Source organism: Lygodium microphyllum, chromosome 10 (assembly GCF_053477565.2).
Source record: "Lygodium microphyllum isolate KBCC chromosome 10, Lygodium_microphyllum_v1.1.10, whole genome shotgun sequence".
Lineage (NCBI taxonomy): Eukaryota > Viridiplantae > Streptophyta > Polypodiopsida > Schizaeales > Lygodiaceae > Lygodium > Lygodium microphyllum.
Window position 1 is genome coordinate 99,927,725 of NC_141144.1, and position 18,503 is coordinate 99,946,227.

General features: G+C 40.6%; 1 protein-coding gene across 1 annotated transcript in view; it reads right to left on the reverse strand.

The window, feature by feature from the left end:
• SFGH (S-formylglutathione hydrolase) overlaps positions 1-9,815 on the reverse strand; it is a 61,981-nt gene extending 52,166 nt beyond the window's left edge. The window contains exons 1-5 of the mRNA XM_087686655.1: positions 9,550-9,815; positions 8,049-8,166; positions 7,688-7,735; positions 5,769-5,965; positions 5,516-5,614 (exon numbers count right to left, since the gene is read on the reverse strand). Of these exons, the coding sequence (XP_087542781.1) occupies positions 5,516-5,614; positions 5,769-5,965; positions 7,688-7,735; positions 8,049-8,166; positions 9,550-9,699 (612 nt within the window). The 5' untranslated portion in view covers positions 9,700-9,815. The remainder of the gene's footprint in view (positions 1-5,515; positions 5,615-5,768; positions 5,966-7,687; positions 7,736-8,048; positions 8,167-9,549) is intronic.
• Positions 9,816-18,503: the final 8,688 nt, after the last annotated feature.

The window sequence follows — 18,503 nt, forward strand, 5'->3', positions numbered from 1 at the left end:
AAGGCTGTGGCTACTGCAGTCCACATCCTTAATCGATCCCCTACTTCGGCCGTGGAAGGGATGACTCCATTTGAGGCTTATTTTGGGACGAAGCCAGATGTTTCTTACTTTCGGGTCTTTGGGTGTGATGCCTATGTTCACATTCCCAAGGCTCACCGTGACAAATTTGAAGCGGCTTCTCGAAAACAGGTATTTGTTGGCTACAGCTCCCAGTCCCAAGGCTACCGACTGTATGATCCCGTCAAGCGGGATGTGTACACTAGCCGTGATGTGCGGTTTGTGGAGGTTCCGGCTACTTCAACGGATGAGGAGCATCCCGTTCTTGGAGATCCAGAGGAGAGTTGGACTCCTTCTACAGTTCCACTGGAGCCCGTGCCTTTTGATTATGATTCTGTTTCTGACACAGAGTCTACTGTTCCACCGGACACCTCTGAGGAGTTACCACCGGTGGATATTCCAGAGTCTTCTGCTGATGGAGAACGACGAGGGGAGGTTCGGCCTCCTCCTCGCTGGGCCCGTGACACACTCCGTGATTCAGGAATCGAGGGGGTTCCTGAGGAGTGGGGACCACAGGATGGTCCGCGGCGGTCACGGAGGCACCAGGCACATTCTACGGAGCTTGTTTGCTCCAACTATTGTTTGATGACCCGTGTTATGCAGGATCGAGAGCCCACCTCTGTGACGGAGGCTTTACAGTCCGCCCCATGGAAGAAAGCTATAGAAGCTGAGTTGGAGGCTATTGACAGGAATGGCACTTGGTCACTTGTGCCACGCCCCCCAAAGAAGAAGGTGATTGGAGTCAAGTGGGTCTTCAAGACCAAATATCTCAGTGATGGTACTTTGAATAAGCACAAGGCTCGCCTTGTTGCTAAAGGTTTTGCACAGCGCCCAGGTATTGACTCTCATGACATTTTTGCCCCCACAGCTCGTATGGCGACCATTAGAGCTGTTCTTGCTTTGGCTGGCAATAGGAGATGGCCTGTTTATCAGTTGGATGTGAAGTCGGCCTTCCTGAATGGTGATTTGAAGGAGAAGATCTATGTTGAGCAGCCTCCTGGCTTTGGTTCTTCAGATGGGAAAGTCTACAGGTTGAAGAAGGCCTTGTATGGCCTCAAGCAGGCTCCGCGTGCATGGAACGAGAAGATTGATTCGTTCCTCCAGTCTCAGTTGGGATATCGGCGGTCCAAGGCCGATCCGCAGCTGTATGTTCACACTTCCGAGGATGGTTGTGTGCTGTTTGTCTTATATGTTGATGATTTGATTGTCACAGGTGATGATGCACAGCAGGTCCAGGAGACAAAGTCAGCTTTACATCGGACGTTCGAGATGACGGATTTGGGTCTACTCCATTTCTTTTTGGGCCATGAGATTTATCAGTCTCAGAGGGGGATCTTTATCTCTCAACAGAGATATGTACAGGAGCTCTTGGTGTCTTTTGAGATGGAAGATTGTCGGGCCCTCTCTACTCCTATGGATCCGAACTGGAAGACCACTTCCCATTCAGCTTCTCCTTTGGCGGATGCGTCCCGCTATCGACAGTTGATAGGGTCCTTGATTTGGCTTCTCAACACCAGGGTTGATCTATGTTTTGCTGTTGGGCTCTTGGCAGGGTTCATGAGTGAACCTAAGACGGTGCATTGGCAGGCTGCTCAGAGGATACTTCGGTATCTGAGGGGGACGTCTGATTTGGGGATTCATTACCCCGCAGGGACAGATGGGTCAGATCTTGTACTTGCAGGTTGGAGCGACTCGGATTGGGCCGGTGACGTGGACCACAGGCGGTCTACTACAGGTTATCGTTTTACTTTGGGTGCAGGTGTTATTTCATGGAGTAGCAAGAAGCAGCCCAGGGTAGCCCTTTCGTCTACTGAGGCGGAGTATCGGGCCGCGTCTTCCACCACATGCGAGGTTGTGTGGCTTCAGAGATTATTGGAGGAGCTTGGGTGCCCCCAGACTCGTCCTACATTGCTGCGATGTGACAATGAGAGTTGCATTGCCTTGGCAAGGAACCCTGTTTTTCATGCCCGGACGAAGCACATTGAGATCCAACACCACTTCATCCGAGAAAAGCTTCTGGATGAGACCATCACTGTGGAGTATTGCAAGACGGAGGATAATCTTGCGGATTTGTTTACGAAGGCGCTTCCTCGGGCTCTACTTCGGCGACATTCCAGATCCCTCAGGCTTCTGCCCTGTCCAGGCTCTGAGAGGGGGTGTTAGAGATCATAGCCTGTTTGGAGGGCAGCTGCACAGTCGGACCAGCAGGGCAGCTGCACAGTCAGACTGTGCAGTCGGACTGCCACGTGGCAGTCCGACTGCCTGCAGCCCAGTCGGCTGCAGCCGACCTATTTTCTGGCTGCGCCCTATTTCTGGCGCCCTATTTCCTGGCAGATTTCGGCTATTTATAGTCGACACTTTCAGCAGTCTGGACACACACTTCTCTGACGCAGATTACAGACCGGTGACGCGCAGTTTCTGTCTCTGTTCACAGATTTCAGACAGCAGACAGTGCAGACTGCAGCAGACTTCGAGGTGGACAGCAGGTTGCATCGTCGAGGTGGAGACAGGCAGTCCAGCGCACTGCGCCCTTGTATATCTTTGTATTCAGCATTCTTTATACAGCAGATCTTCATCGTCCACTGTCTCTTTCTCTCTCTTCTCTCTCTGCGTTCTCTCTCTCTCAGTCCTACGCTTCCGCACCGCTGCACTCTGACAGGGTGATGGTTGGATGGCCTGTATCAGCTGAAAAAGCACCTGGAGACTGTGTCCACAACACTTGGCTGGCCAAAAAATAGCAATATGCAGGCTGTTAGCAGGTGGAAGAGACGTCACCAGCTGTAGGGTGGCCTGCACAGAGGCTAACAGCCTGCAAAACACAGCTGGAAAGGCAGCAATCTGGTCTTGGCAGCAGCTGTATGGTGATCCTCCATTGATAATGAAACCAGCCTTTCTTCTCAGCGAGGGTGGTACAGGACCTGTGTCCACCAAAAATTAGCAATATGCAGGCTGTTAGCAGGTGGAAGAGATGTCACCAGCTATAGGGTGGCCTGCACAGAGGCTAACAGCCTGCAAAACACAGCTGGAAAGGCAGCAATCTGGTCTTGGCAGCAGCTGTAGCCTTTCTTCTCAGCGAGGGTGGTACAGGACCTGATTTAACACAAAATTACAGCAAGTATTACATTCACAGCTCTGAAAATATACACTTCTCTCAGCCTTTCTATGGCCCTTGCAAATCTGTATGAATAAGATCAAACATACTTGGAGCTCTATGTTTAGCCTCTATAGGATAGGATGCTCTAAGTTGCAACTTACTTGCCCTCTAGACAAGACTTACAAACTCTTGGACTCAAGTCTAGGTAATCTTGCAACCGTACCGAATCTATCAAATCTCTGTAAATTGGTGAAAGATAACGTCCATATCTTTAATGCCAAACACTAGTAACTTCATTAATAAGGCTAACTGCTCAATAGAAAGCACGATGCCCCTTATCACTAACCACACGAGTGGTACAAAATCAGCACAACAGCCCAAAACTAGTGCACTCCAGCCTTCTCCACATTTTCCAGCTTTTCACATGTATTTTTTAATCCAAAAATCTTAGATTCCAATATTTTGGTCCCAAACTTTGGTCCTTTTGCCCAAATTTAATACTTTAATTGGAACTTTGGTACTAAGGTTCACAAAGACAACAATAACTTCTGAGAACTGCGTTTGGCTCCCTCTACTACCGTCCATCATCCTGTGTCTTCTCCGACATCCCCCTCCTCAAAGGACTATCTTTCGCCCCCTCTTCAAATCATCTCTTCACAGGTGCTACCACCTCATCAGCCGATAATGCAATCATCTCCAAGCTTTGATCGGCATCATTGACTCAACTCTACTCACCTCAATACCAGTTCTAGAGACGCGGAACAATAAGGCTCTCTCTCTCACTTCATTGTATCAACATTTAGCAAGATTCATTATTTCATTCTACTTCCATGTTTCTAAGTTCTTTGTCATTGTGTCTGCTGTACATACATTGTGTTCCTCCCCACAAACCCCACCATTTCTCGACAAACACACATTACTAGCAAATAAGGCACACCAATACAAGATATAGCAGCGCAAGCAGTACAAAGGCTGGCAGAAGAGGTGCAATATATTTTCTTTCCCAAGTGCCATGGTGCTCCTACCACCTCTCCAAAATACAGACACCCTTTTTTTTCGTTCAAACCATTGTTTTTCCTTGAAAGATTTTAAGCCACATGGCATAAGTTCTGTTGCAAAATCATAAACTCCTCCACTCGATGGCTTTGAAAGATGAGAGGCCGAGTGGAGAAATTACCTATTGCTAGCTTGGCAAACTTCATAGCATAATTCATGTCTGCTTCTTCGAGAACTATATTATTGCTGCCATCATCATTAGAACCAGCTTCTCTTCATCATCAACAGCTCCTAAGGACTGCATTTCGCTCCCTTTATTGCTGGCCATCATCCAGTGTCTTCTCCAATATACCCCTGCCTGAAGCACTATGTTTCACTCCCTCCTCAAAGCATTCCCTTACAAGTGCTGCAGCCTAATCAGCCAGGGTCTCTGAGCTCTGATTGGCATCATTGACTTGACTCTACTCACCTCACTACAAGTCCCAAAGATACGGAACCTTGAGGCTCTCTCTTTCACTTCATCATATCAGCATTCAGCATACAAAGGGTACAAAAAAAAAATTTGTTGTGTTATGAGATCAAACCATTGTTTTTCCTTGGAAGATTTCAGCCACACGGCACACATATGCAACCATTCTATTGCAAAATCATAAACTCATACACATGCCTCCCTTAATGAAAGGTCAATTGTTAATTGTACTTAGCTTTGAAAGATGAGAGACCAAGTAGAGAACTCACCTACTTCTTAGCATAATTCGTATCTACTTCTTCGAGAATTACATTATTCTACTCTTTAATCTAACCAGCTAGGAATCTCCGATCACAAGACATACTTCCCCTTTCCGTTTGGGTAGTTGGCTCTTAAGCCCCCACACACCCCAGAGTTGGAGACTCTTGTGGTGAAACACTTTACTAGACCTAGAACTTAGCCCTAAAACAAAAATCATTTGTAAATACTACTATGCCCCTAATAATCTGCATGGTTCTGATCATCATAATAATACTCTTCTTGTAAGATAAGTGGCTAGAATCTTCCCTCATAGAGGTCTTACCAAAAACTTTTTTTAAGTGGTGGAAATATAACCAGTTCATCTGGAACTCATTCATAAAGGAAAAAAAGTTGTTGGCAACTTTCAAATGTTTTGACATGTTTTCATTCAGCAGTTGATTAAGATTCCTTCTTTGATAGCTTTATTTGAGACCTCACCTTAGCAAAAGCAGCATGTACCCCTTGTCTTTATTTTTTAATTTATTCTATGTAGGAGGATTTATGTTCATAGTTTCTTACCTTAATGGTGATACTAAGGTGACATTTAATAGAGAGTAATTCTTGGGGAAAAAGATGTCAATAAAGATAGATAGGCAAACCTTCCATAAGGATTCATCGGTACCCAGGTAATTCGAGAAGGCTTTCTGGCCCCATGCGCAACGTGATGGATTGCAAATTGGCGCAAATGCTGAAACAGACTGCAATAAGACATAAAGCCCGCAGATCAGTGACTAACAGTAGCATGAAAATATTGTGTCAAAGAGTACAATTATGTATAATAATTCAAAATTTTATCCTGAATTTATCAGGATCTTTGAAGTAAACAGTCCACACAAAAATCATGTATAGTACCTTGAATTTACCAGGATTTTTCAAGAATATAATCAAAGCACCATGACCACCCATAGAATGTCCAAAAATTGAGGCCCTCGTGGTATCAAGTTGTGGAAAGTTTGCATTAAGAAGCTCCGGAATTTCCTTGGTTATGTAATCATACATCCGCCAATTTTTCCATTTCTCATTAGTAGCATTCAAGTAAAAGCCAGCACCTACAGCAAAAGCAACACGCCTAGCAAATTTTGTTATACTTATTTCAATTTACACTTGTACATTTTTAAAAAACCTCTTCATTAGGAACCTCATCAGACACTGGAAAGCTTTTAAAACTGCAAGTTTTCAATTCCCATGTATTTTTTCCTCCCAGAAGCCTCTAGAATCAATTTTCCCAGAAGTTTCACCATACTAGTAACCAATCAATATTACCATCAATCTTCTCGTGTATGGACAACAAGTAGCAAACTCTCTTCAACTTCTCTAACTCCAGATTAGTACAATATCCCCAAGCCTATCTAATGATTTCTGCTGTAAAAGACCTTAGATGTGAATTCATTACAGTTCTGCTGTAAAAGACCTTCGATGTGAATTCATTACAGTTTGCAGCTTGCCACATCCAATCAAAGTAGCTATTTCAAAAGCAATCCTCCGTTTAAGTGTGATGAATAAAGGGTGGGATTAGATAATGAGTGCAAAGTGCACCTTGGGACAGCAAAATCAACTAATGGTTAGGGCCCACGTTCTAAAGTCTCTGCATACGAACCTTCATTCCCAAAGGTTAAAACAGCTTAATTCTTTTATTCTTATCTTTTACCAACAATTTTTATCCAAATCAACCATCAGAGCCTGTGGATCTTCCTCATTTTCCCTCAAAAAAACTGTGCACCTTCAGAACAGGAAATTCTGCACACCCACTGTCAGATTAATTAATACCAATGTATATCCATGTACGTACACTTGCAATATCACAAATTACAGCAATGATTAAAATTGAGCTAAACACAGCATATGCTAGTGTGGAGGGAGCAGAGTATCACATAACAGCATAATATTTTTGCTACTCCTCCACATATGAGATCAACTGACCACTCAAAGAGGACCTCTCAATTCCTACCTACTAGACCTCCAGGCATGTACACAAAACCAGCCAGCCTGTACAATAGCCTGCCCTAATTAATTCATTACAACATCTTCCAAACTGACAAAATAGTAAAATACTAACCCTAAGCACATGTATGACAAGTGAGGACAAGCACACCTGTTAAAAGCAATCCTAAGTCAAGATATCACATGCTATGAGAAATTAGATGCATCTTTACTTTCTGGTTGGCTCTACTCTTTTTTTGTGTGCGCTTAAGCTCTCTCCCATGCACATGAAAGCACCCCAATTGCAGTACACGTCAACAGTTGCATAAAAAAGTATAAAAGTCTACTGCATAGTGTTAGCCCTGGTGGTTTCACACTTTATGTATTATGCCCTTAGCATGGTTTTACCTTAGTCATATTAGTTCTATGTGTAAAGCAGCCCTTAGATGCCTCATGAAGTGCACTTTGCAAGCAGTTGTTAAAAAGACATGACCTGATGAGGCACACTGTGTCATTCTCGTTTTTGGGCTCTTCTTTGATGTTCAGGACCTGTGTATGATGGATTATCATTATTATATAGCAGATCTGACAGTTGGCACCATCATTCATTGTGTTCTTGTTCTATTCTTAGCATGTTCTCTATGTTCTACTTCTCATTCTCTGTTTATAAGTGCTGAAGTCTATGTTCTTATGTCTCTATGTGATTATCTTTGAGTTTCTGATATAAAATTAGGTATTTTCCCCACGAGGCACTATCTGTCCTATTATGTATTCTGCATAGATAGGGCAGCAACACATAGCTATTGTTTCATATGAATGTTACATCCTTAAAATTTGACCATGGATCGTACCTTCACCAAAGTCCCAACTGTCTGTCGCCCCTTCCACATTCAATCCTCCTGCAAGTACAGACCGAAACATCACGATGACCAAGAAACTTGGTAAGCAAGAGAGTTTTAGAAACACATGACTGCCATCTTGACCAGTGTATGTTGCATGTGCATGCAAACTTCCATGCATAGGTATTGTCATTTTTCATAAGCCAATTATCACTGAAATAAAACCCTTTACAACACAAAAAGAAAGTGAACAACCCAAACCCCTAGTCCTTTTCAAACTGGTTTGATAGAGTAAGGGACATCTGGCTCCAGCAGTAAAAGACTCTCTGTTGTTCTGAAGGAATTGAAACAGGAAGGCAAACATGAAGCTTACTTGGAGATGTATCAGTGGCGATCAAAGCCACATTCTCAATTGCTGCTGCCCGCTGTGCTCCTGCCTTTTGAATAACATTTTCATCTGTGCATGTTAGACCAGACAACCAATATAGTACCTGTCAAACAAACAGCAGAGGCTATCTCAAAAACCAAACTGATGCAGAAAACCTTGAATATGACAAAATCTACTAAAAATCCTATATTTGATCACAATTCTTGTTGAGGAACATCTGAACCCATGTCACTGTTTACACAGAAATCGGCCACTTTTTAGAAGCACAGTTAATAGTAAGTGACTACTTATGTTTTTATACCTAAAGCCTGACAATAAGAGGTTGTTTCTATTTCAACAACCAAGTCCACTTTCAAGTTCAATGCTTTTCATATCAAGCAATGGGCAATAATGTTAACAAAGGCTTGAAGGGTAATCACCAACTTAACCATGCATCCTTCTTTTTTAAATGCAACATGCATATTATCAAAATGCATTTGTTATGTCGATATTGGAGTTTGTCAAAAAATTCTGTGTGAAATTCTGGCGCAGATCCACGCAGGTTCTAAGTTGGGCGGGGAGTGATGCCTGTACCTTTCAATACAGTTGATTCCATTGGCATTATATGACACTATTGCAGATTTTCAGAGGATTGTTGAGAGAGAAGGTAATAGTTGGCATCAAATAAGGCCTAAGACTAGCATGTATATCATGCTTGGTCTTGAGTTTCTGCCATCATGAACCTCTAGTTGACATGAGGATTTGGGGATTTGGGAGAAGAGGTGGGACTAAAGAGTGACTACTTGCGAATATGAGGTGAATTTAAAAGCCAGTCCATAGCCGGTAGACTGGAAAGTTAAGGGAACCAATGATGCTGAAAAGAAAAACTACTACACAAAAAGGCAGGCATCTTTTGCATATGACAGAAAAATGAAACAAAAGAGATACTGGCTATGCAGGTCATGCATGCCGCAGACTATGCATGATGCCTTTAGATGATCTAATGATTGGTTTTCTAATTAGCTACTATTTCAATCAGTAGAAATAAGCATACAATTAGTTTTCAGTTGTTCTGATGCTGGTTAACATGTATGCAGAGATTAATGGGAAATGTTATACCAACATCTCGATGCAAGGAAACTGGGTTCTTTTCCCTGATGGTATATCAGAAGTAGTCAAGCGTAAGTTTGCGACCGTATGGATAATCTACTTACTAATTAAATGTAAATCAGTAGATCAATCGAGAAACAAATAGTGATGGTTAACATCTGTGCCAGAAATTGATTGCAAAATGTATATCAACTTCTTGCTGATGACTTGAAATTCCGTTCTCATATCTCTGAATAAGTCGAGCAAGGAATCAATTTTTTCTTATTTTGCGCACATAGTGATCATGCTTGTACTGCATGTGTGGATGGATTCATTCTCTGGAGTGCCCTACAGCAAGATTCATGTTTTCAACAGAACAGTCAAATTGAAGACTTAGGTGGAAAAAGGAGATCCTCACAGGCACTTTGGTGGTGGCGGCATCAGGAGGGAAGAAGATGGTGAAGGTCATGTAGCATCCACAGGATGTACTCCAATGCCTGTACCGTTTGTTGTATCCTTCGAACATTTTGCTGCTGCTGAGCTCAGTGACAGAAGTGTCCTCCGCCATGGCTGCAAGACTGGTGTTGCTGCGTCTTCGCAACTCCAAAAGGTATATGAGCTTCTGAGTATCCTGTGGCACAATATGCTAGTAATCCATTTAGCACAATATGCTAGAATCCTGTGGCACAATATGCTAGTAATGATAATCCATTTAACATTTAAGATCTATATTATACTATTAACTATCTTTCTTCTTTATTACATATTAAGAAAAAGAACCGTACCTGGCAACCGAAGCTCCAAAATAAAGCCAAGCCTACATCTCACTCAATGGGTGATCCCGAAGAAAGCTAACAAAAAATAAGTTTGGGTTTTTAAAAAAGGAAAAGTAAAATTAATTGTGTTGGCATCGCAAGTATTCAGAGAAAAATGTGGATCCACTTGCTTTCAGAGAAGTTGGGTTATGAGAGAAGGGAGATCATCATCCTATTTGTAGCATGCTACTAGGCTCAGCGATGGGGTCTTTGAAAGAGATCAATATACAGTTGGTTTTTCAAATTCTAACTTATATTTTTAATTTTGGGCTCTTTCTTTTAGCACCAATGACATCATCTACCCATAGAGTCCATGTATCTTAGTGAGCATCTATCAAGCTTGCGAGCCTTTCTTCGATCAAATTTGCTGATGTCCCTTAATGTGTGGCTCCTCAATCAAATGGTCAGGACTAGGAACCTGTAGTAGAACAACACACGCCCTCCCTCCCTCCCTCCCTCTCTCTCTCTTAGCATCCTTCTATGCTCATATCTCTCTCTCTCTCTCTCTCTCTCTCTCTCTCTCTCTCTCTCTCTCTCTCTCTCTCTCTCTCTCTCTCTCTCTCTCTCTCTCTCTCTCTCTCCATGCTAAAATGGAGTTTGGCATTCTGAGCATGCCAAAATGTCATCTACTCATTCTTGGAAAATATTTGAGTGGGGTGAGGTCTATCTTTCCTCTATTAATTTTTGCAAGGGTGAATAGTAAATGGCTACAATAGTTACCGATATATGATGTTGATACTAAGAAGCTTGGCGTTGCAAACATGGATATGGAAGAGTGATAAATAAAAGAAAGCAGAGTTGATACAACAGGTGGCAGGGAAGCTATTGTCATGGAATGGTGAGGAACTTGCTATGAGTAGGGTGGGCATGCTTCATAAATGTGAAAGAGAGTTGGATGTCCTTAGTCAAAGAAGAGCTGCAAGTGGCATGCTTCTTTTTCATCAATTCATTAATACTTGGTCACATCTCTCTCTTTGCACATGCCTTCTCCTCTCTCTAGAGACAACACTCCCTCCTCACAGCATCTCAACTAGTTCTCTCTCTCTCTCTCTCTCTCTCTCTCTCTCTCTCTCTCTCTCTCTCTCTCTCTCTCTCTCTCTCTCTCTCTCTCTCTCTCTCTCTCTCTCTCTCTCTCTCTCTCTCTCTCTCTCTCTCTCTCTCTCTATGCTTCAGCTTGAACATATGGTAGGCTATAAAGGAGTCTGATGGTACATGCTTCAAGTGGAACCCACACCAAGCAATAGAGGAGTTTCCATCTGAGTGGCATTTTTCTTATTTTATGTTATTTCCATCATGATGCCTGTCTCTTTGGAGAGAAGAGAGACAACCTTTGTCCTCTCCTTTTTGTTAATGCTTTCTGACTTTATCAGTGTCCTTCTCATTTGATTGGCAACCCTAATATAGTCACTTTGGCTGTAACAAATATGATATCGAGAGGATAGATGATCACTATAGCAATTGCTATCATAGCTCTTTCTATTCGATGTAAAATAGGGGTTGTTGCATGACTTGCTACTAATATACTTACCCTCACAACATTTTCACAATCGAAAGAACCAAAATCAACTAAAACACATTTTGAGAAAATTTTAATTGAATAATACAGCTTTTGTTTGCAAAGCAACATACAACCATGAACTCCATAGAGACTTGACCAAGTTTTTCTTGCTACCTGGTTACTTTCAGATTTACTCTTACTTTAGCCATTCATATGCCATTATGAGTTTTGGTCCTCCGATCATCCTAACCATGCCTTGCAAACCATGCTTACATTTTATAGTCAATCTCCTTGCAAAAGTCATGCTAATTGTATAGACTTACTCTCATAATATTTTGAGAGATGGGATTCAATGAATTATCAAGTTGAGTGAGAAAGAGCTTGAGAAAGAATCTTTCAAATTTCAAGCATTTCAAAATAAAGTGTATGAAAGAGCATTTACTATCATTGTATCTTAATCCCCTTGATTTGCATGAGAGTGGTTGAGTAAGAGAGTATGAAAAGAGGAAGAGTGTGAAAGAGCATGGGTGTACATTTGCACTTTAGAACACACATTTTCCTTTAGACTGAGCAACGTAGGTCGTCATGGAACTCTAGTACTATATTATAATTATAAATTCTATTTATTTATTCTATTTACAATATTAGGAGGCCCTAGACCTCTAGAAGACCTTCCAAACCTATCCTTGTTAAATGAACTCCCTCCCCCTCTATCTATTTCTCGTCTTCTTTTTAATTAAATATTTTTAAATTTGAATATTTTATAAATGTTTATATAAATATTTTAATTAAATATTATTTAAAATATAAATATTTTTAAATTGAACTTTTAATTTAAACTTGTTTAAATTGAAACACCCCCCATCTCTCTCTCTCACTCACACACACACACACACACACACACACTCTCTCTCTCTCTCTCTCTCTCTCTCTCTCTCTCTCTCTCTCTCTCTCTCTCTCTCTCTCTCCCCTCTTTTTCCCCCTTTTTAAATTTAAATGATTTTTTAAAAGTCTCTATATAAGTTTTCTTAATTGAATGTTTTTGACATCATCTCATAAATAAAGAGATAGAGAAGGGGGGGAGTCTAGAGAGAAAATTTAGAGTGAGAGAGGGACAAAGATAGAGAGGGAGAGGGAGGGAGAAAAAAATAGAGAGAGAGAGAGAAAAAAAATTAGAGAGAAAGAGGAAAAAAAAAGGAGAGAATGGAGAAAATTTGAGAGTAAAAAAATAGAGAGAGAGAGAGAGAGAGAGAGAGAGAGAGAATAGAGAATAAATCTTGAGTAAATAGGGGGAAATTCAATGAGATGATGAAGAGAGAGAAATATTATGGAAATTTTGAGATGGAAAGAGGAGAAAATTTGAGACACACACACACCCACACACAGTGTGCGTGTGAATTTAGAGATAGAGAGAAGATTAAATTTATAGGAAGAGAGAGAAAGAGAATAAAGTGTAGAAAGAGAAAGAGATCAATTGAGGAGAATATAGGAGAAGGAGAAGGGATGGTTAGGTCCAACCCATCACAAAACAAACAAGCTACCCATCCACTCAAGGATGTCAATGACGAGGGAATGGTGATGAAGTGATGGTGGTGTGGTGGACAAACCACCAGTGGAAACAACTTTTGATCCATCGGTCCTTTGCACAATGAGTATGCTACATGTTGTGAAAGAATAAAAATTTTATAGAGAGAGGAACGAGAAAATTTGAGAGATTGAATGAAATTTTGAGAGAGAAAGAGAGAATAAAAGAATTTAAAGAGAGAGAATGACGAGAGAGAGAGAGAGGAGAAAAGTCTATAAACATAAGAAAGAAAATTTAGAGAGAGACAAAGAGGAATAGAAAAATTAAAAGAAAATAGGATGAGAGGGGGGAGAAAAAATTAGAGATATGAGAAAAGGACAAGTTCTAGAGAGAGAAATTTGAGAGACATAGAATAAAAAAGAGAGAGAGAGAGAGGGAAGTTTAGAGAGGAAAAGGATCTAGAGAGAGGAAAATAGGGAGAATGATAATTTAGAGAGAGAGCGAGGAAAAGAGGGAGAATGAAATTTTGGGGTGAGAGAGAGAGAGAGAGAGAGAGAGAGAGAGAGAGAGAGAGAGAGAGGAAATAGAAAAATTAAGAGAAATTCGGGAAAGAGAGATGGAGAGAAGAAAAAGCTCTTAAGAGAGAGATAGAGAGAAAAAATATTTAGAGAGAGGAACTAAATTTGGGGGCATAGAGAGAGAGAGAGAATGAAAAAGGGAGAGAGAGAGATGAAAATTTTAGAGAGTGAGAATAGAGAGAGAGAGGAAAGGAGAGAAATAGAAAGAAAGAACGGAGAGATGGAGAGGGGGGAATTTAGAGAGAGAGAGAGAGAGAGACTAAAAAGAATGAAATTTTGAGGTAGAAAGAGAAAAAAAATTAAGACAGAGAGAGGATTTGGGGGAGGAGAGAGAGTGTGTTTATGCATGTGCATGTGTGTGTGATTGTCCATGTGCATACATGTGTTTAGAGACAGAGAAATAAGATTAAATTTATAGAGAGAGAATAAAGTGAGAAGAGAGAAAGATAAGGAAAACGAAATATGATGTGTGGGGAAGAAGTGAGAGAAGTGAGCCGTACAACAACTTTACTTTGCCTCACAAGGCAACTTCATGATAGCTTTGCACAGTAACATTCATTGCATGTGAATCATGCAAGGAACACTAGTTATATTATAATTGACAGATTTCACAAACAACCCTATGTGTAATTTATACAATGCTCCCTAAGTCTCACATTTTCTTTTATATATAAAAACAAACACGCACACACACACATAGACACACACACACAGAGAAATGTATACGACTAGCTTGTTAAATCATCTCCCCCTCTATCTCTCAAAAGATAGGTTGGTAACTTCATATCTACATTTATATGTCTCTCTCTCACATGGAGACCCCCATGCAAATGAGCTACCCATGGGCTATGTTGGGCTAGCCAAGTTTTTTCATCTCATTCCTTTTCCTCTTGCCCACTAATCTCATCTCTCTCTCTCTCTCTCTCTCTCTCTCTCTCTCTCTCTCTCTCTCTCTCTCTCTCTCTCTCTCTCTCTCTCTCTCTCTCTCTCTCTCTCTAGCCCAAGTTTTTTCATCTCATTCCTTTTCCTCTTGCCCACTAATCTCATCTCTCTCTCTCTCTCTCTCTCTCTCTCTCTCTCTCTCTCTCTCTCTCTCTCTCTCTCTCTCTCTCTCTCTCTCTCTCTCTCTCATGTGTATAGCATCGAAATCCAAGATACATGTGACATACATCCAGGAGCATAATACCCATTATCTTCTTCAAGTTCTTACTGTAGCATCCAAAGCACAAGCCAATAGCATAAATCATAGCCAATGTCAGTGTAACCAAGCCAAATCATAGCTCAAGAGTTCTCAATAAGCATAATCGAGCATGTAACATCCATGTCAAGTATCAATTCATCCAATTGAGTTCATAAATAGTATTTGAGAGCAAGAGGTAGATGGGTGCACTAATAAAATGGTGTGTTGCATTGTTATTATAGCACTCAAATGACAATAAAAACTGAGCTATGTGAGTAAGCGTTCCAAGACATCAACATAAAAACCCCAATGTTTGCCAACATCAATATGTAGGCATACGAGCATTAGTAGAGCCCTAGAAAATGAAGTGTATGCTATCCCTATGCGTATTATAGCATGCTACCCACAGTATACAACCAATATCAGAGATCTTTGAGCTCAATATGAGTATCCAAACCCACAATGCAAAGGGTGCTAAATAATGTTGAAGTCCTTAGCAAGCATCTAATGAGTGGAAGAGGCCAAATAGGAGTTGCTACTATAGATGATTGAGGTGCTACCCAAGTAGCCTACAAAACATGTGCAATCGGCGTGGGTTGTTGCCAGTGGCCTACTAGTTGTGTTGGGCACAGTGATGGTGGTGGCAAAGCTCAATGCACCTAGTACAAGCCTTGAGTAGTCAGGAAGGAGCACAACATGAATATTTACCTCTTCAAGTTGAAGCCATGGTTGCCATTAGTGCAATGTTGAAGCCTTGGGTAAGTTACTCATGAATATATGTGTGCATCACGTGGGTTCAAAATAAGGTATTTTTAAAATACAATTTTTATACTTTTTTAACATATAGAAGGGTGTAATATAAAGGGGTTATTTACAAATTGAATAGAAAAGGGTTATGTTTTATTCAGAAAAAATTCATAGATAAGGATATTTATAAATAGGCTTTGAATGCATATGATGTAGAGGATATACATATAGTAACTTCCCTGAGGTTGAAGCTTTCAAATCTGGGTTGAGATGATGTCGGGTGAAGCTCCTAGATCTTAACTCTGATATCAGTTGAAGGGAGAAGCTTGAGTGAGAGCACAAGCAAGCGGAAGCACCAAAGGTGTGAGCTATGGCAGATGGAGCGAGAGAGTAAGAGAAAGATACACAAGATGTGGGAACTCCAATAGTCACAATGTGTGACCAACCTCCTTTATTCTATTAATCACTAAAAGAATAAAGAATGAAGTGATGGTGAAGGGTGCTCGCCACTTGTAGTGTTTAGGAATATTATGATATTATGTATTTAATTAATCTAGGATGCTTATGAGGTGACAAAATTAAATTATTCAAGGTAAAAATGCAATTTGTGTGAGTAGGTGTAGCGGTATCTATTTTATTGTTGGAAATAGAGATTGTTAACTTGAGACAATAGCAACACTAGCTCTCAAGTATGCACACACAAGAACATGAGAGTTTTCTTCATCTTTCAACTTTAAATACATAGGGTTGCATGAGTGGGTACCCTTCACACTTTTCCATTTTCTTGTTTGGTCCATTGGCCTATGTAGAAGGGCCATAGACCTTTGTGGGTTGCTTGCGGGATCTTAAATTACATAGACAACAATTACGAATAGATAGACATACTTGTAGACAAAAATATCTATATAATATTTTTATGTGTGCAGGAGAGACTCAATTTATCTTCTAATTAAATATAAGTTGTATGAGGGAGCTCGACACTTGATTTTACAAATATTGTGTATTATGAGATTCATAAAATGGTTATTGTTGTACTATTTTAAAAATGAAATTACAGCCTAAAACTATTCCAAAAATTATATTCCTATTCTTTTGATGCTTGACTAGACTTCTTTGTGACATTCTAAGCTTTATGCCAATTGCTATTGTTAGCAATGCACAATTTTAGGCAACTATTACTTTTAGCACTTTTCTACTTTTAGACTCCCAACTAGTTCCTTCTTTGATTGAGTTGGCCTCTATTGACTCAAATTAACATTATTTTGATCACATTTGACAAGATTTCTTATGCCTCTCAATCAAGGGGGTCTCTCATCAACATGTAAGCATATCACATGGATTCAAAAGAAGGATTTTTTAAAATACCATTTTGACACATTTCTTAACATACAAAAGGGTGCCAAATAAAGGGGCCATTTACAAATTGAACAAAAAATGGATGTGTTTTATTTTCAAAAATTTTTACAAATAAGGGTCATTTTAAATAGGCCTTAAATGCACGTGACATTGAAGATTTATATATAGTGAACCACCAAAGCTTAAGAGGTCATCATCCCTTGGTTTACTAGCTTGGAGGTATTGGGCTATAGGATACCCCAAGGGATTGTAGTTAGTGCCCATGCACTCCCTTGAGCTCCAATAACCACTTCTTGAACTTGTAGTATCCCACTAGAAGGTCACTAGCATTGCAAAAAGTCTATGCTTGTACTAGAGGGAGTATATCAAGGTTCTTGAACTTGTATTATCCCACTAGAAGGTCACTAGCATTAGAAAACGTCTGCACTTGTACTAGAAGGAATACCTTGAGGTTATGAAACTTATGCCCTTAATTCTGTAAAACATTACCAACTTGAAGACTTTTAACCTTGATCTTGTGCATAGTAGTGAAACATTGTTTAATGACCTTATGTGAATAGAAACTTGACCAATGGTGGCTTGAAGGGAACCTCTTACATGTTGAGCAAGTACCCTTGAGGAATTAGCATTTGAAATACCTCAAGGATTGATATAAAAGCCCTTGTGTGACAGGATACGGGATCTAGAGCATGGCAGTGAGTTATGGTGGATGGAATGAGAAGTGTGGACTCATGATGGAGAAGACAAAGACACTGTTTGTTACACAAGTGAATTAGGTTCCAAGATTGAGACTTGGACTCATAAACACAATCTTGTGTATGTGGACAATGACATTGACACTTCACTGAAAAGAAAAGAGTACAATTATTGCATTAAGAAAAGGAAGCAAGTACAATGCTCTATAGGAAAGTAGGAAAGTGCAGTAGGCACCACTGTGCATATGGGATAGGTAAGCCTGCATGTCCTTAGCCCAGAAGCTCCATACAAAGAGGCTGTTTAGTGAGTGTGATTGCTGATTCTCAACACCCCTCCTCAATCACAACTAGAAAGGCACAAAGTGTGTAGAGGCTGTAATGAGAACCACCTGCAAAGTGTGGGCACACCACAAACATGGTAGACACCAGAGGCTGTCGCAGAAAAGGCTAAGTGTGGGCACCAAAACATGATGGACATCCAGAGGCTGTAACAGGGGCCTCACAAAGTGTATAGGGACTGTAATGCCAAGTTACATGAGGAGTTTACAAAGCTTATGACAGGAAGCATTAGGGCAAGGAAGTACAAGGCTTTTAAAACAATCTATCAGAGTAATGAGAGTAGAAGGACTGATGAGTCTTGTCCTTCCGATCCTGGTGGTCTTCGTCTTCATCTTCTTCTTCATCTTTTGGTCCATGGTCTTCTTCTTCTTTCACAGCTGCAAGATAGGCCTTTTGGGACCTCTTCCTAGCATGACAAAACTTCTCAGTATGTCCGGTCCCTTTGCAAAAGTCACAGAAGAGCGGTTCCTTTTTACCTTTGTATCTGTTGTTTACATATAGCATTTGTTCATCCTTTGAAGTGCTGGGCTCTTCTTTGCTTTTAAGTTTCTTTTCTTCTTCTAACAGAGAGGCTTTAATATCAACAAGTTGAGGATCAGGCATATTGGTTAGAGTGGTTGATACATTATCATAGGCAGG